Source organism: Anguilla rostrata, chromosome 1 (genome assembly GCF_018555375.3).
Source record: "Anguilla rostrata isolate EN2019 chromosome 1, ASM1855537v3, whole genome shotgun sequence".
NCBI classification, from domain to species: Eukaryota; Metazoa; Chordata; class Actinopteri; order Anguilliformes; family Anguillidae; genus Anguilla; species Anguilla rostrata.
The window spans coordinates 23719403-23735447 of NC_057933.1; the positions used below are offsets into that span (position 1 = coordinate 23719403).

At 41.6% G+C, this 16045-nt stretch overlaps 1 protein-coding gene across 2 annotated transcripts in view; it reads right to left on the reverse strand.

Annotated features, from left to right (window-relative positions):
- Positions 1 to 16045, reverse strand: part of LOC135252563 (kelch-like protein 29) — a 136542-nt gene that overhangs the window by 57107 nt on the left and 63390 nt on the right. For both annotated transcript variants that reach the window (XM_064330793.1, XM_064330801.1), the window contains exons 4-5: positions 9819 to 9966; positions 4886 to 5383 (exon numbers count right to left, since the gene is read on the reverse strand). In XM_064330793.1, the coding sequence (XP_064186863.1) occupies positions 4886 to 5383; positions 9819 to 9966 (646 nt within the window). The remainder of the gene's footprint in view (positions 1 to 4885; positions 5384 to 9818; positions 9967 to 16045) is intronic.

Consider the following 16045-nt stretch of genomic DNA (forward strand, 5'->3'; position numbering starts at 1 on the left):
CAAAGCTCAGCTCGGTCTAATTAAAAATGCAAAGCAGTGCATCTTAAAGGAGCACAATAATTAATATGGGCTGTTTCAGAGACTCCTTCAGCATTAAAACCGCCTTATCTTAAACAGGAAGCAATTAACCAAGGCAGTGGCGGAGACGGAGGGCAAATTATCTTAATCTAAACGAGCTGTCTGACTCCCCCGTGTTAATTGCAGGAACAAAAATAATAAAAGGGATGAGATGCATGGAGACAAGGGCAGCTGTCTGCTGGCTTCATGCTAACATCACAAACATGTTAGGACATTAGCGTAGAGCACCTTCACACCCTCTGTCACTTTCAGTTCCGTTACAGCTGCCTGCACACCCAAAGCCTCATCAGGAAAGCCGACTTATTACATACAAATGAGCATTTTCTGCGTTGTATCAAGCAAATAAGCTTTATTTATCAAATTGTATTAAAAGTTAATCCTGGTGTAGATTTCCTGTGAGATTTCCACGGTGTGAAAAAGCCATCTTGATTAATTCGCTCCTTCAGACTACTTATTTCACAATGACTGTTTTGAGTGCTGTCGCAACCTTCTGTCTCCCCCTGCTTTCTGTCAAATTCCCACATCGCAGTTGCACACATTCTATTATTGAACAGCACAAAGGCTTCTTTTTTTGACTGGCCTGAATGTCTGAATTTGGAGCTACGGCCTTGAAGCAAGGATCGTGGTTACCTGATCCTCTGGAAAGTTTCATGAAGGTTTGCTGTCTGGCATAGATCGAAAGTCTGCCATCTCTGCAGAATTTTATTTATTTTTTCCCCCAAAAGGTTTTGAAAAATGTTCTTCGGTGGAAAAGGCAGAAGAGCTAAAGAGTTATCTATCATGCTGTAACAAAGTTTTCCATCATAACATAACAGAGTTGCAGCAATTCATAGCAGGCCCTAGTCCTGTGAGTGTTAGCTCTTTGATCTGCAGTGTACGCTTTGTGACAAGCTCCAGGGCATTTCTGCCCTTAGGAGTCTCTACAGTTTGCTCGCTCCGACCTGCAGCATCCGCTGCTCTATACTTTTTCGGGGAATTCATTCAGATACTCGGAACCTGTGCCCAGTCATGTGACCCGATACCGAGCCCCCATTAGCCCGAGATGTTAAGCTTGTCAGTAAGGGTAGCGCTGACAGCCTCATCCACATGATGTTTCACACCGGTTTTAACACGCAATGCCGTGCGGCCCAGTGGCTGTCTCTCTATAATAGAGAACAAGGTCTGATAAGAAACCTTGTTCTCTGAGTGACAGTCAAGCAACTAGGCGCTCTCGTTGCTTTGAATAGGTGCGCTTGAAGAAACTTGCAGTACCCCTAGAGCGGTACCACAGCCCTTTGTCAAACAGCCCACTCGGGAAACAAGGGTAATTAGCCAACCTTGGGTTCTCGCCTGCCGAAGCATGTGGTTCACTAGTGTGAAGGAATCGCAGCAACAAAGCGCCATGAAACCAGGCACGCGAAAAATCCACAAAGTGATACAGCGTCCAAATCAACCAATTAACACAGAAATATGTTCCAACAATAACAGCTAGCTGAAAAATAGCATCTTCCATGTTCCACAGTGGCCTCTGTTGTAAACAAACCACCAGACAACCCCTCAACTATATGTGACAAATTCAAGTGTTAGAATGAGCAATTTCTGACACTGCGTTCCGGAGTAATGTCGAATTTCTGACATAAAAAAAGAAGCATCTGCACTGCGAGCGTTGGGAGCGGAGACCAGGGAGTGCGGTTTGGGCACGGGAGGGGTGACTAACCGTCTTTTTCTCCTGTGATTTAAGCGGCGGCGTCTGCGCCGTCGTTGCCGCCGCCGAGCCGCCTATTCCCAGCAGAAGGTTATTTCCACTGATGTCACAGAGCTTGTGATCAGAGGGAGGGGAAGCTAAACATCTTTTGAGCCTGCAGCTCTGTACATCTGACGGTGACATCGCACCCCTTGGCCTCACCCAGCACCAGCTGCACCTCAATCGCATATGATAAACTGCAAGCAGTAACAAAGGGGGGGGGGAGGGGGAATGGTATGGATAATTCCAAGTGCCCTGACTGACTGGGGTGGGGGGGCCCAATGTCAGAACCGTTCATGGGGCCCTGACTGCGCGCCCCTGACTGCAAGCCTTATTTTTTAAATTGCAATTAACAGTCATATTTTTTTAGTCTGTCTCGCTAAATGTGCGTGGCCAGTTTAGAATTCGAATGAAAATTCTTGTGAATATGGCATTTCTAATAACCATGCGAGGAAGGCAGGCAGAGCAGACAGGGTGAGACAGCCCTTTGTAAAGAATGAAGCCAGGAAAAAGTGAAGGATTTATTCAAAATTGCTCATTGCTTTTATCTTACTTTTGAATTTGACATTTGTTCTCTGAATTTTTTATTTCTGCTTTATATGCTTTGGGTAAGTGAGCCCAGCAAACACACTTATCATTGAAAAGCAATCTTTTCCCAGCTCCGTTGGTATAATGGGTCTGTAGTTAAGGACCCATTCTGCTTCATAACGACTGTGAGGAATGGGTTATTATAAAATAGGGTATTACATACATTCATTTATAATTGATAATAATATTGGTATTCACATTTTGCTTCACATTTTCATTTCATAAAAAAATAGCTTGCCTATAAAGAATATAATATTCTAGGACAAGTATTTTGCAACAACATATACAAATACTGGTTTCAACACTGATCGAGATTCCCTGCTCATACATTCCGTGTACATTAATGTATTTTTCAGCAGTAGCACGGCACTCCTTTCCACCTAATTCTGGGAATATCTGCAAGTGGATTCTCAAGTGGGACGTGCTGTATGGGAGGTTTGAGAACTGATTTAATTTAATTATGGTTCTGGTGGTGAGATGTGGCTCTGAGACTCTTTGCTTGGCTGTAAAATTGATGACTGCTTCAAACTCCTTTGAATGAAAATCATATCAGGAACAATAACCATGCTCTTTAATAACTGGTCTGACACCTGAGGGCTCTGGGTCTGCGCTACAGACAGAATGGCTTCAGTCACAGAATAAAATCAGCATATAATGTATGTACTTTTAGGCTATACACATTAAAATGAAATAAGACCATATGCACACTTTTCACACCTAGTTCTCTATGCTCCTGATACTTCTTCCCCAGGGGAAAAGTCATAAGCATTAAAGCATGCTTATCATTGATCATATCTGCCTCAATGTTCCCATGGCTATTTATGAGTGTTATTCTTCATGCATTTTAAACCAGCATATTTAAGTTCAACTGCAAACTGCTATACAGCGACTGTGGGCTAACAGAGATGAAGTCAGGTTCCCGTATCGACAAGGCTGCAGGTTTAAATCCTGGGTGTGGCACTGCGGTAGTAATATTGGCCATGCAGGGAGGCTGGGACCCACACAGGTCCATGTTGTCCACACCCAAACTTTTGTAGCACAGTCACAATAAAGACTTGCTCAACTATACATGGTAATGTGAGACATTTACTTCACTATGGATGGTCTCATGACTGATTTACTCAACTATAGAAGAGGTCATCAATAGGAAAAATGTGGGGGAATAGTCTGGCTAATTAGAGTCTGTGGTCATTATGGTAACTTCTGCAGGGGACCCTGAAAAGTGCCTGAAAGTCTCAGCACTGTACTGGTATGAGGTAAGCCATACCAACCCACAACTTGATGGATAGCAAACCTGTCACGCTAACTGAATAAACCAAACATCAGCAAAACACTTTATGTGGATGTATCTTATTCCGACACGGGGCTCTAGATCAAAATACTAAAGCGCTCAGCCTGATGTGCTTGAGTAAATATCCGGCTCCATGAATGGAAAATATGACGAATGAGCTATGCTAGCCATCTCTAATACCAAGTGGTTCTGCTAAACAAGCACATCATTTCATGTGAGAGCTGCTCGTAGAACTCCAAGGTAGCTTTACCTGTGGGGGTGCTGCTTCATGCATAAATCTATACACATTTCAGATAGTTTGTATTTTAAATAAATATGCTACAATACTGCAACACCGAATGGTATTCTTAGACACTAGATCTTTGTTAACAGAGAGCTATATTAAGGCTGGGATATAAACCATACGGATAATTACCAAATACTTTTTTTTTTAGCAGAACAATCATCATGGAACATCAGCACAAGCACAAAGCTGAGGCTTCCATTTTAAGCTAACCGACTCCACCCACAGCAACAGTGGGAAAGGGTATAATGAGCCAGGATCATTCCAGCTCTATAGAGGGGAAAAGGGTATAATGAGCCTGGCTGGTTCCTGCTCTACAATTGAAAAGGGTGTGATGAACAGAACAATGGTAATTATTAAACGTCTTGACCTTAAATCCCAGGATACTGCATTTCATGCCCATATTTACTTAGATAATGCACATATTAATAGTAAAAAGAAGTCTGCTACAGTATGATGACTGAACTTCCTTTCTCCAAGACTGAAGAACAATTCAAACATGTTCCATTTCAAAACAGACAGCAGACACCGTGTTTGCTTTAGCTGGCCCAGAAAAGCCTGTTAGCGTGCTTTTCGGAATTGTACTTCTGAATATTGCTTTGTGGCTGTATAAAGTTATGACTATGATGCATCTTTATTGGTGAGATAAAAAGGTAGCTCCCTCCCTACAGTGTGCGAAGGAGAAGATGGATGAGAAACATTATTAAAAGTGAATTTTAAAAAGAGAATATATATAAATATATATTGGTTTCATCCTGCCGTCGGAGGCAGAATACCTGCAGGATATGATGCAACACCGAAAAGGAGCCCGTTATTGCTTCATTTCTACTGCTGGGCAGATATTAAAACCTGCCTGGGTCTTATGATTTTTCAAAAACAGACATTCATTTTGAGCGTGTTGTTGGGTTGGTGACTCACATACCTTTGGGGTGCCAGGGGTCCGTGAACTCATACTTCCCCATCCCCACGGTACGTAGCATCTGAGGCCCATTAGTGTTCTCCTGATTGGCTGCGGGGACGGGAGCAGGGGGCGGAACCGTTTGGCCGTTTGTCAGCGGGGCGTTGGCGGGCGGGACGGCGGGCGGCTGCATGGCGGGGTGGGTCATGTGACCGTTGCCCATGGCGGCGGGGTGCGTGACGCGGCAGACGGGGGTGTGTGGAGGCGTGGCGAGGGCAGGGTGGGCCGAGAGGTTCATCACCGCGCTGGCGAGGGTCTGGGGGGGCGGCGGGGGCAGCTGGAAGTGGGCGGTCATGAGCGGGTGCTGCGGGGGCATGGCGGTTGGGATGGCGGGGGTCACGCCCATGATGGGCGACTGGGCGGTCACTCCGGGGGTGTACGCTGGGGGCGGTGCCAGGCCATACGAGTGCCCGCGGAGGCCCACCTGGCTGGCTGCTGCTACCGAGGAAACCCATGGTGGACCTGGAGACAGAGCAATCAAAGCACACCTAATCAAGGTACCTGCAGGAGAGAGCCGTCAGACAGTGCAGTGCAGTGCAGTGCAGTGCAGGGCAGCGCAGCTCAGCTCAGCTCAGCTCAGCTCAGCTCAACTCAGTTCAGCTCAGTTCAGCTCAGTTCAGCTCAGTTCAGCTCAGTTCAGCTCAGTTCAGCTCAGTTCAGTTCAGTTCAAAATTTTCTCAATGTTCTCAATACCCCCCCATATAGTGGGAATACACCAGATCGAAGTATATCTAGACACACAGTCAGGCCCAGAATTATTGGCTAAAAAACTCAGAAAAAAAACTTGCAAATAAAAAAACAATACAGATAATGTGCAATATGCTCAAACAGATGGGAAAACTATGAACTTAAATTCTAATACAAAAAGATATTTCCTTGAGTAATACCATTTTCTAAAAAACCAAGGGTTTCAAAATTATTGGCACCCCTAAAGATATCTTTAAAGGGAAATTTCACTGCAAAACAACATTAACCTCATTTAACAGATCAAGGCGTAACTGATTAAGTCTCCCTAAGAGGCCGGCCAAATTAATCTGCACCAAAATAGTGGCAGTGGCAGGAGAGAACTTGGTAGAGGTATACATCACAGTGGCGCACCCCTCTACCCTTGCTCATTTTTGAAAAACTACAATGGGTGGGTAATTTAAATTAGGAGATAGCTCCCCCGATATTCCGTACTTTACCGAGCTAACAGACGGTTGCTCAGTATATTCAGTAATCAGTAGTCTTGCTCGGGGGTTCTCAAAATCATCTGGGGGGAAAGTGCCCGCTCCACACTCAAACATTCTTTAGCTGTCTCTCAGGTGTATCAGGAGGACATTCAGCGTCCCCAATTTTCTCTCACTCTCATCTTGGTAAAAATAAACTTGCAAATGTTAAACCCTTGCAATTTGCCACACTGCAGCGAAGCGGCATTTTCTTTTCAGTAGGACTTAAGCATGAAAGTTAACTGAACTGAACACCATGAACCTACATTTTCTAGAAAAAGAAACCCAGGGTGGCATTTCCCTTTTAAACAAACTCTCATTCAAACAAAGCGAAATCTGCAATACAATTCTACTTATTTAAGTTAATCTCAATCTTAAGGAACAGTATTGTGGAATGCAAACACTTCCTGTTTCACAAGGATATAAAAATGAGGTGAGAGCATGTTAAATCACTTTGGCATAAATCACCATGGGGAAAGCCAAGGAACTGTCAAACCAAAATTGACAGACGTTTGACTTCCACATATCTGGGTAAGATGTAAAGAAATACATAAATTAAACATTAAGTTAAACATACTACTCAGCACAGTCAAGGACACGGGGATGGAAGCAAAGAAGAACCCAAGTCCAGCTCAGTTATTTTTTGGGGTCATCAAGTCCCAAAAATGAAGTCACCAATTTGAGTGTCTGGACCGGCAAATGTTATTGGAACTAAGACTGGGACCGGGTGCTGTGGTCAGATGGGACCATTTCTGGCTATGTACACTGTCAGCATGTATGGCATTAAGAGGAATGCATACAAAGAAAAGCACCTCATACCTACCTTCAAACATGGAGATGGATCTTTGATGCTTAGGGGCTGTATTGCTGCCAGTGGTCCAGGGGCTCTTGTTAAGATCAATGGCATAATAAATTCCGCCAAGCATAAGGACATTTTAGCCAAAAACCTGGTTGCCTTTACCAGGAGGCTGGGACTTAGCCATAGGTGGACCTTCCAAGAAGACAATGACCCTGAACAGGCCTCAAATCAACACGGAAATGGTCAAAATCAATGTTTTGGAATGACTATCTCAATCTCCAGACCTTAACTCTATCGAAAACCTGTAGTCTGAATTTAAGAGTATTCAATAAGCGCAAATCTACAAATATCAAGGATCTTGAAAAGTCCTGAATGGAGGAATGGTTCAAGATCCCTCCAAATCTGTTCTCCATCCAATACTAAGGCTCAGTGCCATGGGTGCCAAAAATTCTGGACCTCACTGTATACTCCTGATTCTCTCCCTCTCCCTCCCTCTCTCTCTCTCCCACACACACACACACAGGACATTATATGTGGCTGCAGACACAGACACACACGTATGGTACTTATATGAAGTATAATGTTCCAGTAATCACACTGATTCCACATCAGCAAATCATTAAAAAACCTAAAATTCCAATGGACACATTCCCTGACTAAACTATAGCAGTTACATCCTCAAGAAAACTATTCATCAAAAGAAACAAATTTAAGGGTTTATACATATATAAATATGGTCAGGTACCCTCACAGGCTTATAGCATCATCTACAGAGATATAACAAACCACTGCCTTCTCACTCTACTAATTTGCATACATTTACATTAATTTGCATACATTGTGGACAGCCACATTAGAAAGTCGTGAGTTTATGAATCCATACAGAGACATAGCTCCTACTGGAGTTCATATACAGGACTTATTAAAATTATGAATATGTAGCCACATTGGACCCTTGCCCTTAATCAGGTTTCAAACTAAAATAGCTCCTGACACTTCACATAGTGCAAAGGGGCAATTCTGCGACGACGAAGAGAAGAAAATTATAAAATCCCCCAGCATAGCACAGCCTTTAAAATGCTGGTGGGAAGGCTGCTGGTGAAGGCAAACATTGGCATGTGTACAGAGGGCACATTAATATTCCATAATTCATAATGCAATGCAAGCCTGAAGTTAACTCCAAGTTGCATAACTGACTTATTCTGTTTCCAAGGAGTTGTTTTTTTTAAACTTCAATGATGTGCAAAAAAAAAACACTTAAAAAGGAGATTGCAATTACATTTGGGAACATTTGGCAACGCTTGTTAGCAATAAAAATGTAAGTTCTTTGAGTGATTATACTCACAATTAGTTCTCATAAAATAAAAAATGAACAATTATTTAATTACATATATTATATAAACTTGCAAGGTCAGACAATTGTCTTAAAATAAATAAATAATACAATTTAATTAGTACCACGAAACACACCCTTGTATAAAAGGTTACTGAAGGAATGCTAACTGCATTAAAATTAATTCAGCTGATTCCAGACATAATTATGCTCTTGAACAGTAATTAAAATGTGGTTATGAACTTAGAGTAGTGGTTGCTTCAGAGGTTAGCTTTTGTCATTTCAATAAATCCATTAAAATTTATTAACATCAATCACGTCGTAATCATCTGGGACTGGGGTACGGTTTTCATTTTTTTTTTAAAGTTTAATTGGAGGTAAGGTCATGCATTGGAACCTGTCAAACAAAGATTTAGTTTCAGACATAATTTGCTACTTGAATCAAAGCAACCTTCTGAAAAGGAAAACTGTGGCACAAAAATCAGAAAGTGATCTTTATGTCACATAATGATAGTAGTGTGCAATCTCATCCACAGCATGACTCTGATCTTGGGTAGCTCAATCAGGGAGAAGGTCAGGCTGTATATGTACAATAGGGTTTTTAGAAATCAGCCATAAAAACAGCCACCACAGATACACAATGTGTGTTGGGTACTGCAGTCAATTTCCTCAAAAAATAATCTAGTGCAGTACAGTCCTTACCAAAGCTATGGGAAGATTTAAAAAACACTGGAGTGTTAGAGGGATACAATGCTTAACAATTAGAAACAGACCGTTTTTTTTTGGGACTTTTAAGGATTGCTCAAAACATGGCTAATCGCCATGAGTATTCTGATACAGGGCAACCAACAAAGAGTGCAAAGAGCCAGATACAGCGAAGCAAAAAGACAATGACAGAGCTAGACTACAGTTAAACTTGGATTTGCTTTTCCTTGGTGGCGGCAGCTAAAGTTCACCAATAGAATTAAAAGCGACGCAGAATTGGCTTGTATTCTGTTGGACCGGTAAGTAACGTTATCGACAGTGTGAAGTTGGAGACAATACAGACTTTTTATAGGGCCAGAAACATTCAAATTTAAAGTTCCAATGATAAAAACTACAATTACAGATCTAACATTAACAGCTAGCTACATCAGGTGGGGTAACTTACTTGGTGTGAGTGAATGGGGTTGAAGACAGAAAATGAAACTTCACAAAGTAGCTGAAAGCTCCACATTGTTTCCATCCATTATATAACTTGCTTATTCCTGCTCAAGTTCTCAGGGGGACTGGAGTCTATACCAGAATGCATTGGGTGTGCATTGGACAGGGGACCAATCTATTTCAGAGCACAAAAACTATTCACTCACACATTCATACCTACGGGCAAGAAAGACTCTCCAATTCGCCTGTAAGAGGAAACCGGCAGAGCGGCAAGGTTGTCACCATTGACAGATTTGGGTTCGTTATGATAAACTTCTGCGTATTATATGGGCACCTCTGGTCATTCTGGAGGGGAGGGTTCTAACCAAATCCCACCCACCCCCACCCCCAATACATATAGCAAGTAGGCCATACCTGTGCCATCATTTTCCCGGATCTGTTTGGTGGGTGGCTCGTCTGTCTCCCAGGGCGTAGACTGGTTGATAGGCGTCTGACCCCATCGAATCACTGGCGCCAAGATCTGACCTGGGTTGTGACTGTTACCCGGCAACAGTGTGGAGACCTCATTTTAAGAGAGAGAGAAAGACAGGGAGAGAGACACTTAGCCATAGTCCACACAGTTCTGCACTTGTTTAATGCTTCATTGCAGTGTAATTTAATGTCAGGTTGAGAAATCCCTCATATATCTCTTACACAAAAAGATTACGAACAGCAGTGTAACAGCAGAGATAGACTGGACCCTGCTTTGAGGCGTAGGATGCACATGATGTACTAGCTACCACACACTTCCCTGGTACATGGGACTGTGGAAATCATATATTAATTGAGCACTCAAGAAAGCTGATAATGTCCAACATTTCAAGAAAGGAGCAAGTCCCTTCAAAATTATAACCTAAATTAAGGCGGATAATATTTTTGGAACTGTTAACAGCAGGGCCTTTATTTTTAGTCACAAGTTCCATTTTAATCGTATTTGACAACTTTAATAAAGAATTTAATAAAGTTGTTCCAAAAAGGAATGTGGTTTAAAATTACATTGTAACCTGTGACCAATATTTAAATCCAGCTCAACAAATGCATCAAAATGATTTGGAAAATAGTAATCCCTGTCTTAGACTATAGAGGTTTAAAGGCTATTTTTATTCTTTATTAAATTTATCTGTAGTGCTCACCTTCATAACATGCTGTAATAGTAGTCACATAACCAACACAGTGCTCTACCACAGGATTGTCCAATATTATCTAAAAGGATGCATGCAGTTTTCCCTTTTAGCCCAGGACTAAGACACCAGATTCTACTTACTGCAGCAACGTCTTGATTGAAGACAATGCTAAGTTAATTAAATGAATCCGGTATCGTACTGCCAGGCTAAAACAAAAACTGCACCCACACTGGCCCTTTTTGGATAAGACTGGATTCCCTTACTATGGCAGTAAATACTTATCCTTATCGCCGTGGAGACATTGACAGTTATATATATATATTGTTTTTTTTTTTTGTTAAATTTTTTCTTTTTACATTGGCAGACACTTTTATGAATAATCCCTTTTATGACTAATCCAGACAGTGAATAATGTGGCTGTAACTCAATTTATAAAGAATGGAGACATGGTGAAGAGATTTAGTTGTTCAAACAAACATTAGAAATGGGCAAGACACATCATCTAAGGGATTTTGACCATGGTACGATTGTTGGTGCCAGATGTGGTACTTCCATTATCTCAGGAAACAGCTGCCCTCCCGAGATTTTCAGGCACTGCAATCTCTAGAGTTTATGGAGAATGGTGCGATAAACAAAACACATCCTAGCGTGCAGCAGTTTTGTGAGTGAAAACACCTTGTTAACGAGAGAGGTCAGAGGAGAATAGGCAGACTCGTTCAAGCTAACAGAATAGCCACATGCTAACAGCCGTTTACAAAAACGGTGTGCAGAAGCGTGCATGTCTGAAACACAATGTGTCGAATCTCGAAGCGGATGTGCTACAGCAGCAAAAAACCACGCCGGCTTCCACTCCTGTCAGCTAAAAACAGGAATATCAGGCTACACGTGACCACCAAAACTGGACACTTGAAGACTAGGAAAAAAACGTTATCTGGTCTCACCACTCTCGGTTTCTCCTGCAAGGTACAGATGGTAGGGTCAGAATTTAGTGTAAACAGCATGAATCCATGGATCCATCCTGTCTTGTGCCAATGGTGCAGGCTGGTGGTGGGGGTGGTGAATGTTTTCTTGGTGCACATTAGGCCCCTTGATACCAATGGAGTATCATTTGAATGAAACATTAGAGCTAAGCACAGCTGCTGACAATGTGCATCCCTGTATGGCCACAGTATACCTTTACAAATGAAAACTTTTAGCAAGATAACGCGCCATGTCCAAAGCACAGATCATCTCAAGCTGGTTCTACAAGCATTTCAGTGACTTCAGTTTACTCCAATGGCCTGCACAGTCCCGAGATTTCAACCGAATAGAGCACCTTCGGGAGGAGGTGGAACGGGAGGTTCGCAGCATGAATGCGCGCCAAAAAAATCTGCAGGAACTGTGTGATGCTGTCGAGTCAGCATAGACAAAAATCCCTAAGGAATGTTCCCAGCACCTTGTTGAATCCATGCCATAAAGAGTTCAGGCTGTTCTGGAGGCAAAAGAGGGTCCTACCTCATACTAGGTAGATAAACCCAATAAATTTGAGAGTGAAAAATATATTGCCTGCAGTTTACTGTCTCAACCAATTCATCAACTTTACATGTCAGTTTTTATAATAAACTAATCAGATTTATGGTTATTGAATTATGATGGTCATTTACATATACCACCTGGAGGGCATCCTGAAAGTTTGAAACTTTGCTTTAAAAACCAATAGAATACTACCATTTTAGGCATCTTATTTGTTTTCATTGGTAAATGCTGGTTTTTAATGTGAAAGTAAGAGAATGATGTTTAGATATTTGTTTGCGACATCAGATCAGTCAAAGGAAACAAAATAGCTTATTTGATGAAAAGTTAGAAGTCACACCTCATGTCACAGTAAATACACTACTGACATTACCGAGTGTGGTATTTAAATATTTTTATTGTATATTCATGTACCACTTTTCAAGTTAAATTAAATGTTAAATATTAAATATTTATATTGTATATTTATCTCACTTTCACCTACTCTAATTTAATTATAATTAATCTCTCCTCCCATGTTAAATGTAAAGAACATAATTACCAGTAATCATAATCAATAATAACATTGCATAGTGCTGAAGGCTATTTTTTATTTTAATCACTCAATTGTTAAAATCTCTTAATTTGAAATTATTATTCCCAATTTTAAACCATGAAACATAGCCTTTCCAAATAAGCCCACCATAAACCCTCCCATCATAGAGACAGCTTATAATAAACACAAGTAACTGCAATAAACAAAAGTGTTTTCCTTTCAAGTATGAGATTCCTAAAATGTAAAAAAAAATGTACAATTTGTGTCCATGCATGACAGAGGCATTTCACTGTAACCAAGAGGGCAAAAATAGCAACCTCGTGGTACTATCTGAGCATTTTGACATGAACAGGAAATTATTGAGAAAATGACATGAAAATGTAAGATATAAATATTAAACTATTGTCACAAAATGCTAGTCAAAGTACATATCAATAATGATTTTACTGTACCATAAGGTGGGGCCACCATAACAGAAAATCCGTATATTTCCTTTTTTTCCTGAAAAGGCATTGTTTGCTTCATGCATAATCTGCTATCATGCATGGAGATCAAGACTATAATTAAAACTAAAATCAGTACTTACAAAAGAAATCGTCTGCGAACCGTAATCTAAAAGTCACCTCTACAGGAAGGTTTTGGCTACCAAAATGCCCACAATGAAATGAAACGTGGAATACAGAGTGCAGATAAGTGGGGGGAAAAAGACACTGACAAAACAAAATGTGAAAAGAGGGTTAGACTTTCTATAAACTCTGTATTTAATCTTTGCAATGTTCTTTACAAATCAGATTACATTTAAATTTGCTGAAATACATGAGAAAATATTTTACATGTATAATTCATGAGGGGGGTTTCTTTGGAACACCTACAGTATAGACGTACTTGGTATGCCAGGTGCCTATTCTGCCCAGGCCAGACTCCATGCATTTCATATTTCTTCATCTCAATTGCCAAGTTTACATATCAAGTCACAAAACTTAAATGAGAGATTAATATTTTGTTTTACTCAAGCTCATCTCAGTGTCAATATATGTAAAAAATACCTAAACTTAGCTTAGATTTGGGTGGGCTTAATTATATATTAAGTATACTCCTCAAGTATATATAGGGTACAATTATCTCATATATACTTTAGGAAAACTATATGCTGACCCACAGGGCTTGAAACCCCATCCAGAACTAGCACAAACAGGATACAATTCTCTATTATGGGATACGACACTGCACCCTGAACCACAGATTAGGGGTGATTGATATGATGATCTTATATCTTCACTGCTACAGTTTCATTCATGATACCAGCTAAAGACACAATATATTACGAGAAACTGAAAAAAGGACATCAAATATATGTTATTTATTTATATGCCTGTAAATCAACTTGTAAATATCTTTGTTTATTAATCATGTCATCATCATGAACACTTTGCTAATTCACCATATTAACACAAAATATTGTGATAATCATGTGCTGTCCAAACATCAGAAAGAAACTGTGATATGATTGTTTGGGCATATCATCCCCTGCCTGAAGGACCAGAGGAGTCCCTGTTGGGTATTTCCATGGGCAATAACATGTTGTTAACTAAAACCCTCTCTCCCTTGTTGATGCTTTGTCAGATGGTCTGTTGAACCACCTGACTTCCAGCCAGGTTGGCAGAGAATTGACTCAGACCAAAAGGCAAATCCCTGCATGAGCAGAAAAATGTCTCAGCTGGGCACAACCCTTGTGAAACCACAAATCACAATCGCAGCAAAGTAAAGTGGGGCCTTTCGGAGATGAAGCTTCATACATTATCCTGGTTTCCCAAACACAAACCTACTTCCTCTATCTGTGGTCAGGGTCTGTGGACACTGGTCACTTTAATATTTCAATACACAAGAAAATCTGCAGCGCAAATACGTCTGTATTTAAATTCGACATTCTTTGGTCTCTCACAGGAAGGTTGACCTCAGGCTGCACCGTCTTATTTGTCCAACAACTGAACTTGATGAATTCCTACAGACTGATGTGGGAGAATGCAGACGTATTCAGAGTGCTTTCATAAGAACTATACCGGTGAAAATGAACTGCACTCTGTGAAATAATGGACATGTGAGACCATTCAAGGCTAGCTCTCTTAATAAGGTGGGTTCTATAACAGATTCAGTATTAAGCACATTTCAGGCACAAAGTCATCACGCATCAGTGTTGAGTCAATTCTGAAGAACAGCTTGTCGGTGAAAGCACACGGTATTGAATCCTTGGATGAAAGTGGGCTATGAAACAGAATTCCCTAAGGTCATTAATTCGAAAACAGGTTTTTTTTGACTACTTTTGTGGAAACGTAATTCCAACCTTGAATACGAAGTGCGCTTCTGTGTTAAGGGAAGTTTATTGTTTGACCTCCCTGTACCTGCAGCATGACAGCAATAATATTAATGAGCAGATTCTAACCCTCAAGTGAAATGGAAAGTTTAACAAAGATGGTTTATTCCACACTGGCTGGGGTACTATAGGAACATCTGTCACTGAATATGATGCTAAAGGCCCCTTGGGTCACTTAAAGGGTGCTAAGGGAGCCTCTGTCACTGAATGAGGTTTTAGAGTCACTGGGTGGGGTATTACAAATGTCTTAGTCACTTCAGGTATTACAGGGGACTTGGCCACTGGCTGGGGTATTATATGTCAATGTGTGGGGTATTATAGGAGACTCAGGCACTGAATCGGGTGTTAGAGGTACTAAGTGGGGAATTTCAGCCATCTCAGTCACCGAATAGTGGCTCTCTCTCACTGCTGTGCCTTTGTAGTAGCAGAAACAGCAGACCACATCTGAGTGGATGAATCATCATGTAACAGGGATAGGAGGATTGCGGGAGATTTTATAACGTACGCAGAAGGATACAGTCATGTGACGTTTCGTTTCGAGTTGGCGCCTTTGCCGAAGGACCCCCTCGAGCAGAGAGGGAGGGAGAGGGGGCAGTTCTCACGGGGGAAACCGGCTACTGACACGCTTAAATAAAATGGTGTCCCAGGGGAAGATGGAGCACAGAAAGGCGGTGCCATTTGATTTGGAAAGGAAAGTGATGGAGTCTCTCCCTCCAGGAGGAATACTACACTGTGCTTCCAGTTTCCCTCCATCACAAAGATTCCTTAGTCCAGATACAGGCACACGTGGCAGCACATCCTCCACTCCTCCTCTCAAGGTCCCCCCCAGCGTCCCCTCACTGCCTCCTCCAGTTCGGAGTTCCTCATCCCTCTGGTGTCCCCGTCTTTGCATTGCAGCAGATGGTGCGCCTGTGTCTCAACAGGATGTTGGGTTGGACCAGGAAGAAAGGAAGGAAAGAAGCTTTGGTGGAGTGGCAGCAGAGGGGGTTGGGCTCAGATGCTTGGGAGCTGGCTCGGGATCTCCACGATAAGCGCACGATAAACATTTGGCCGAGGTCAC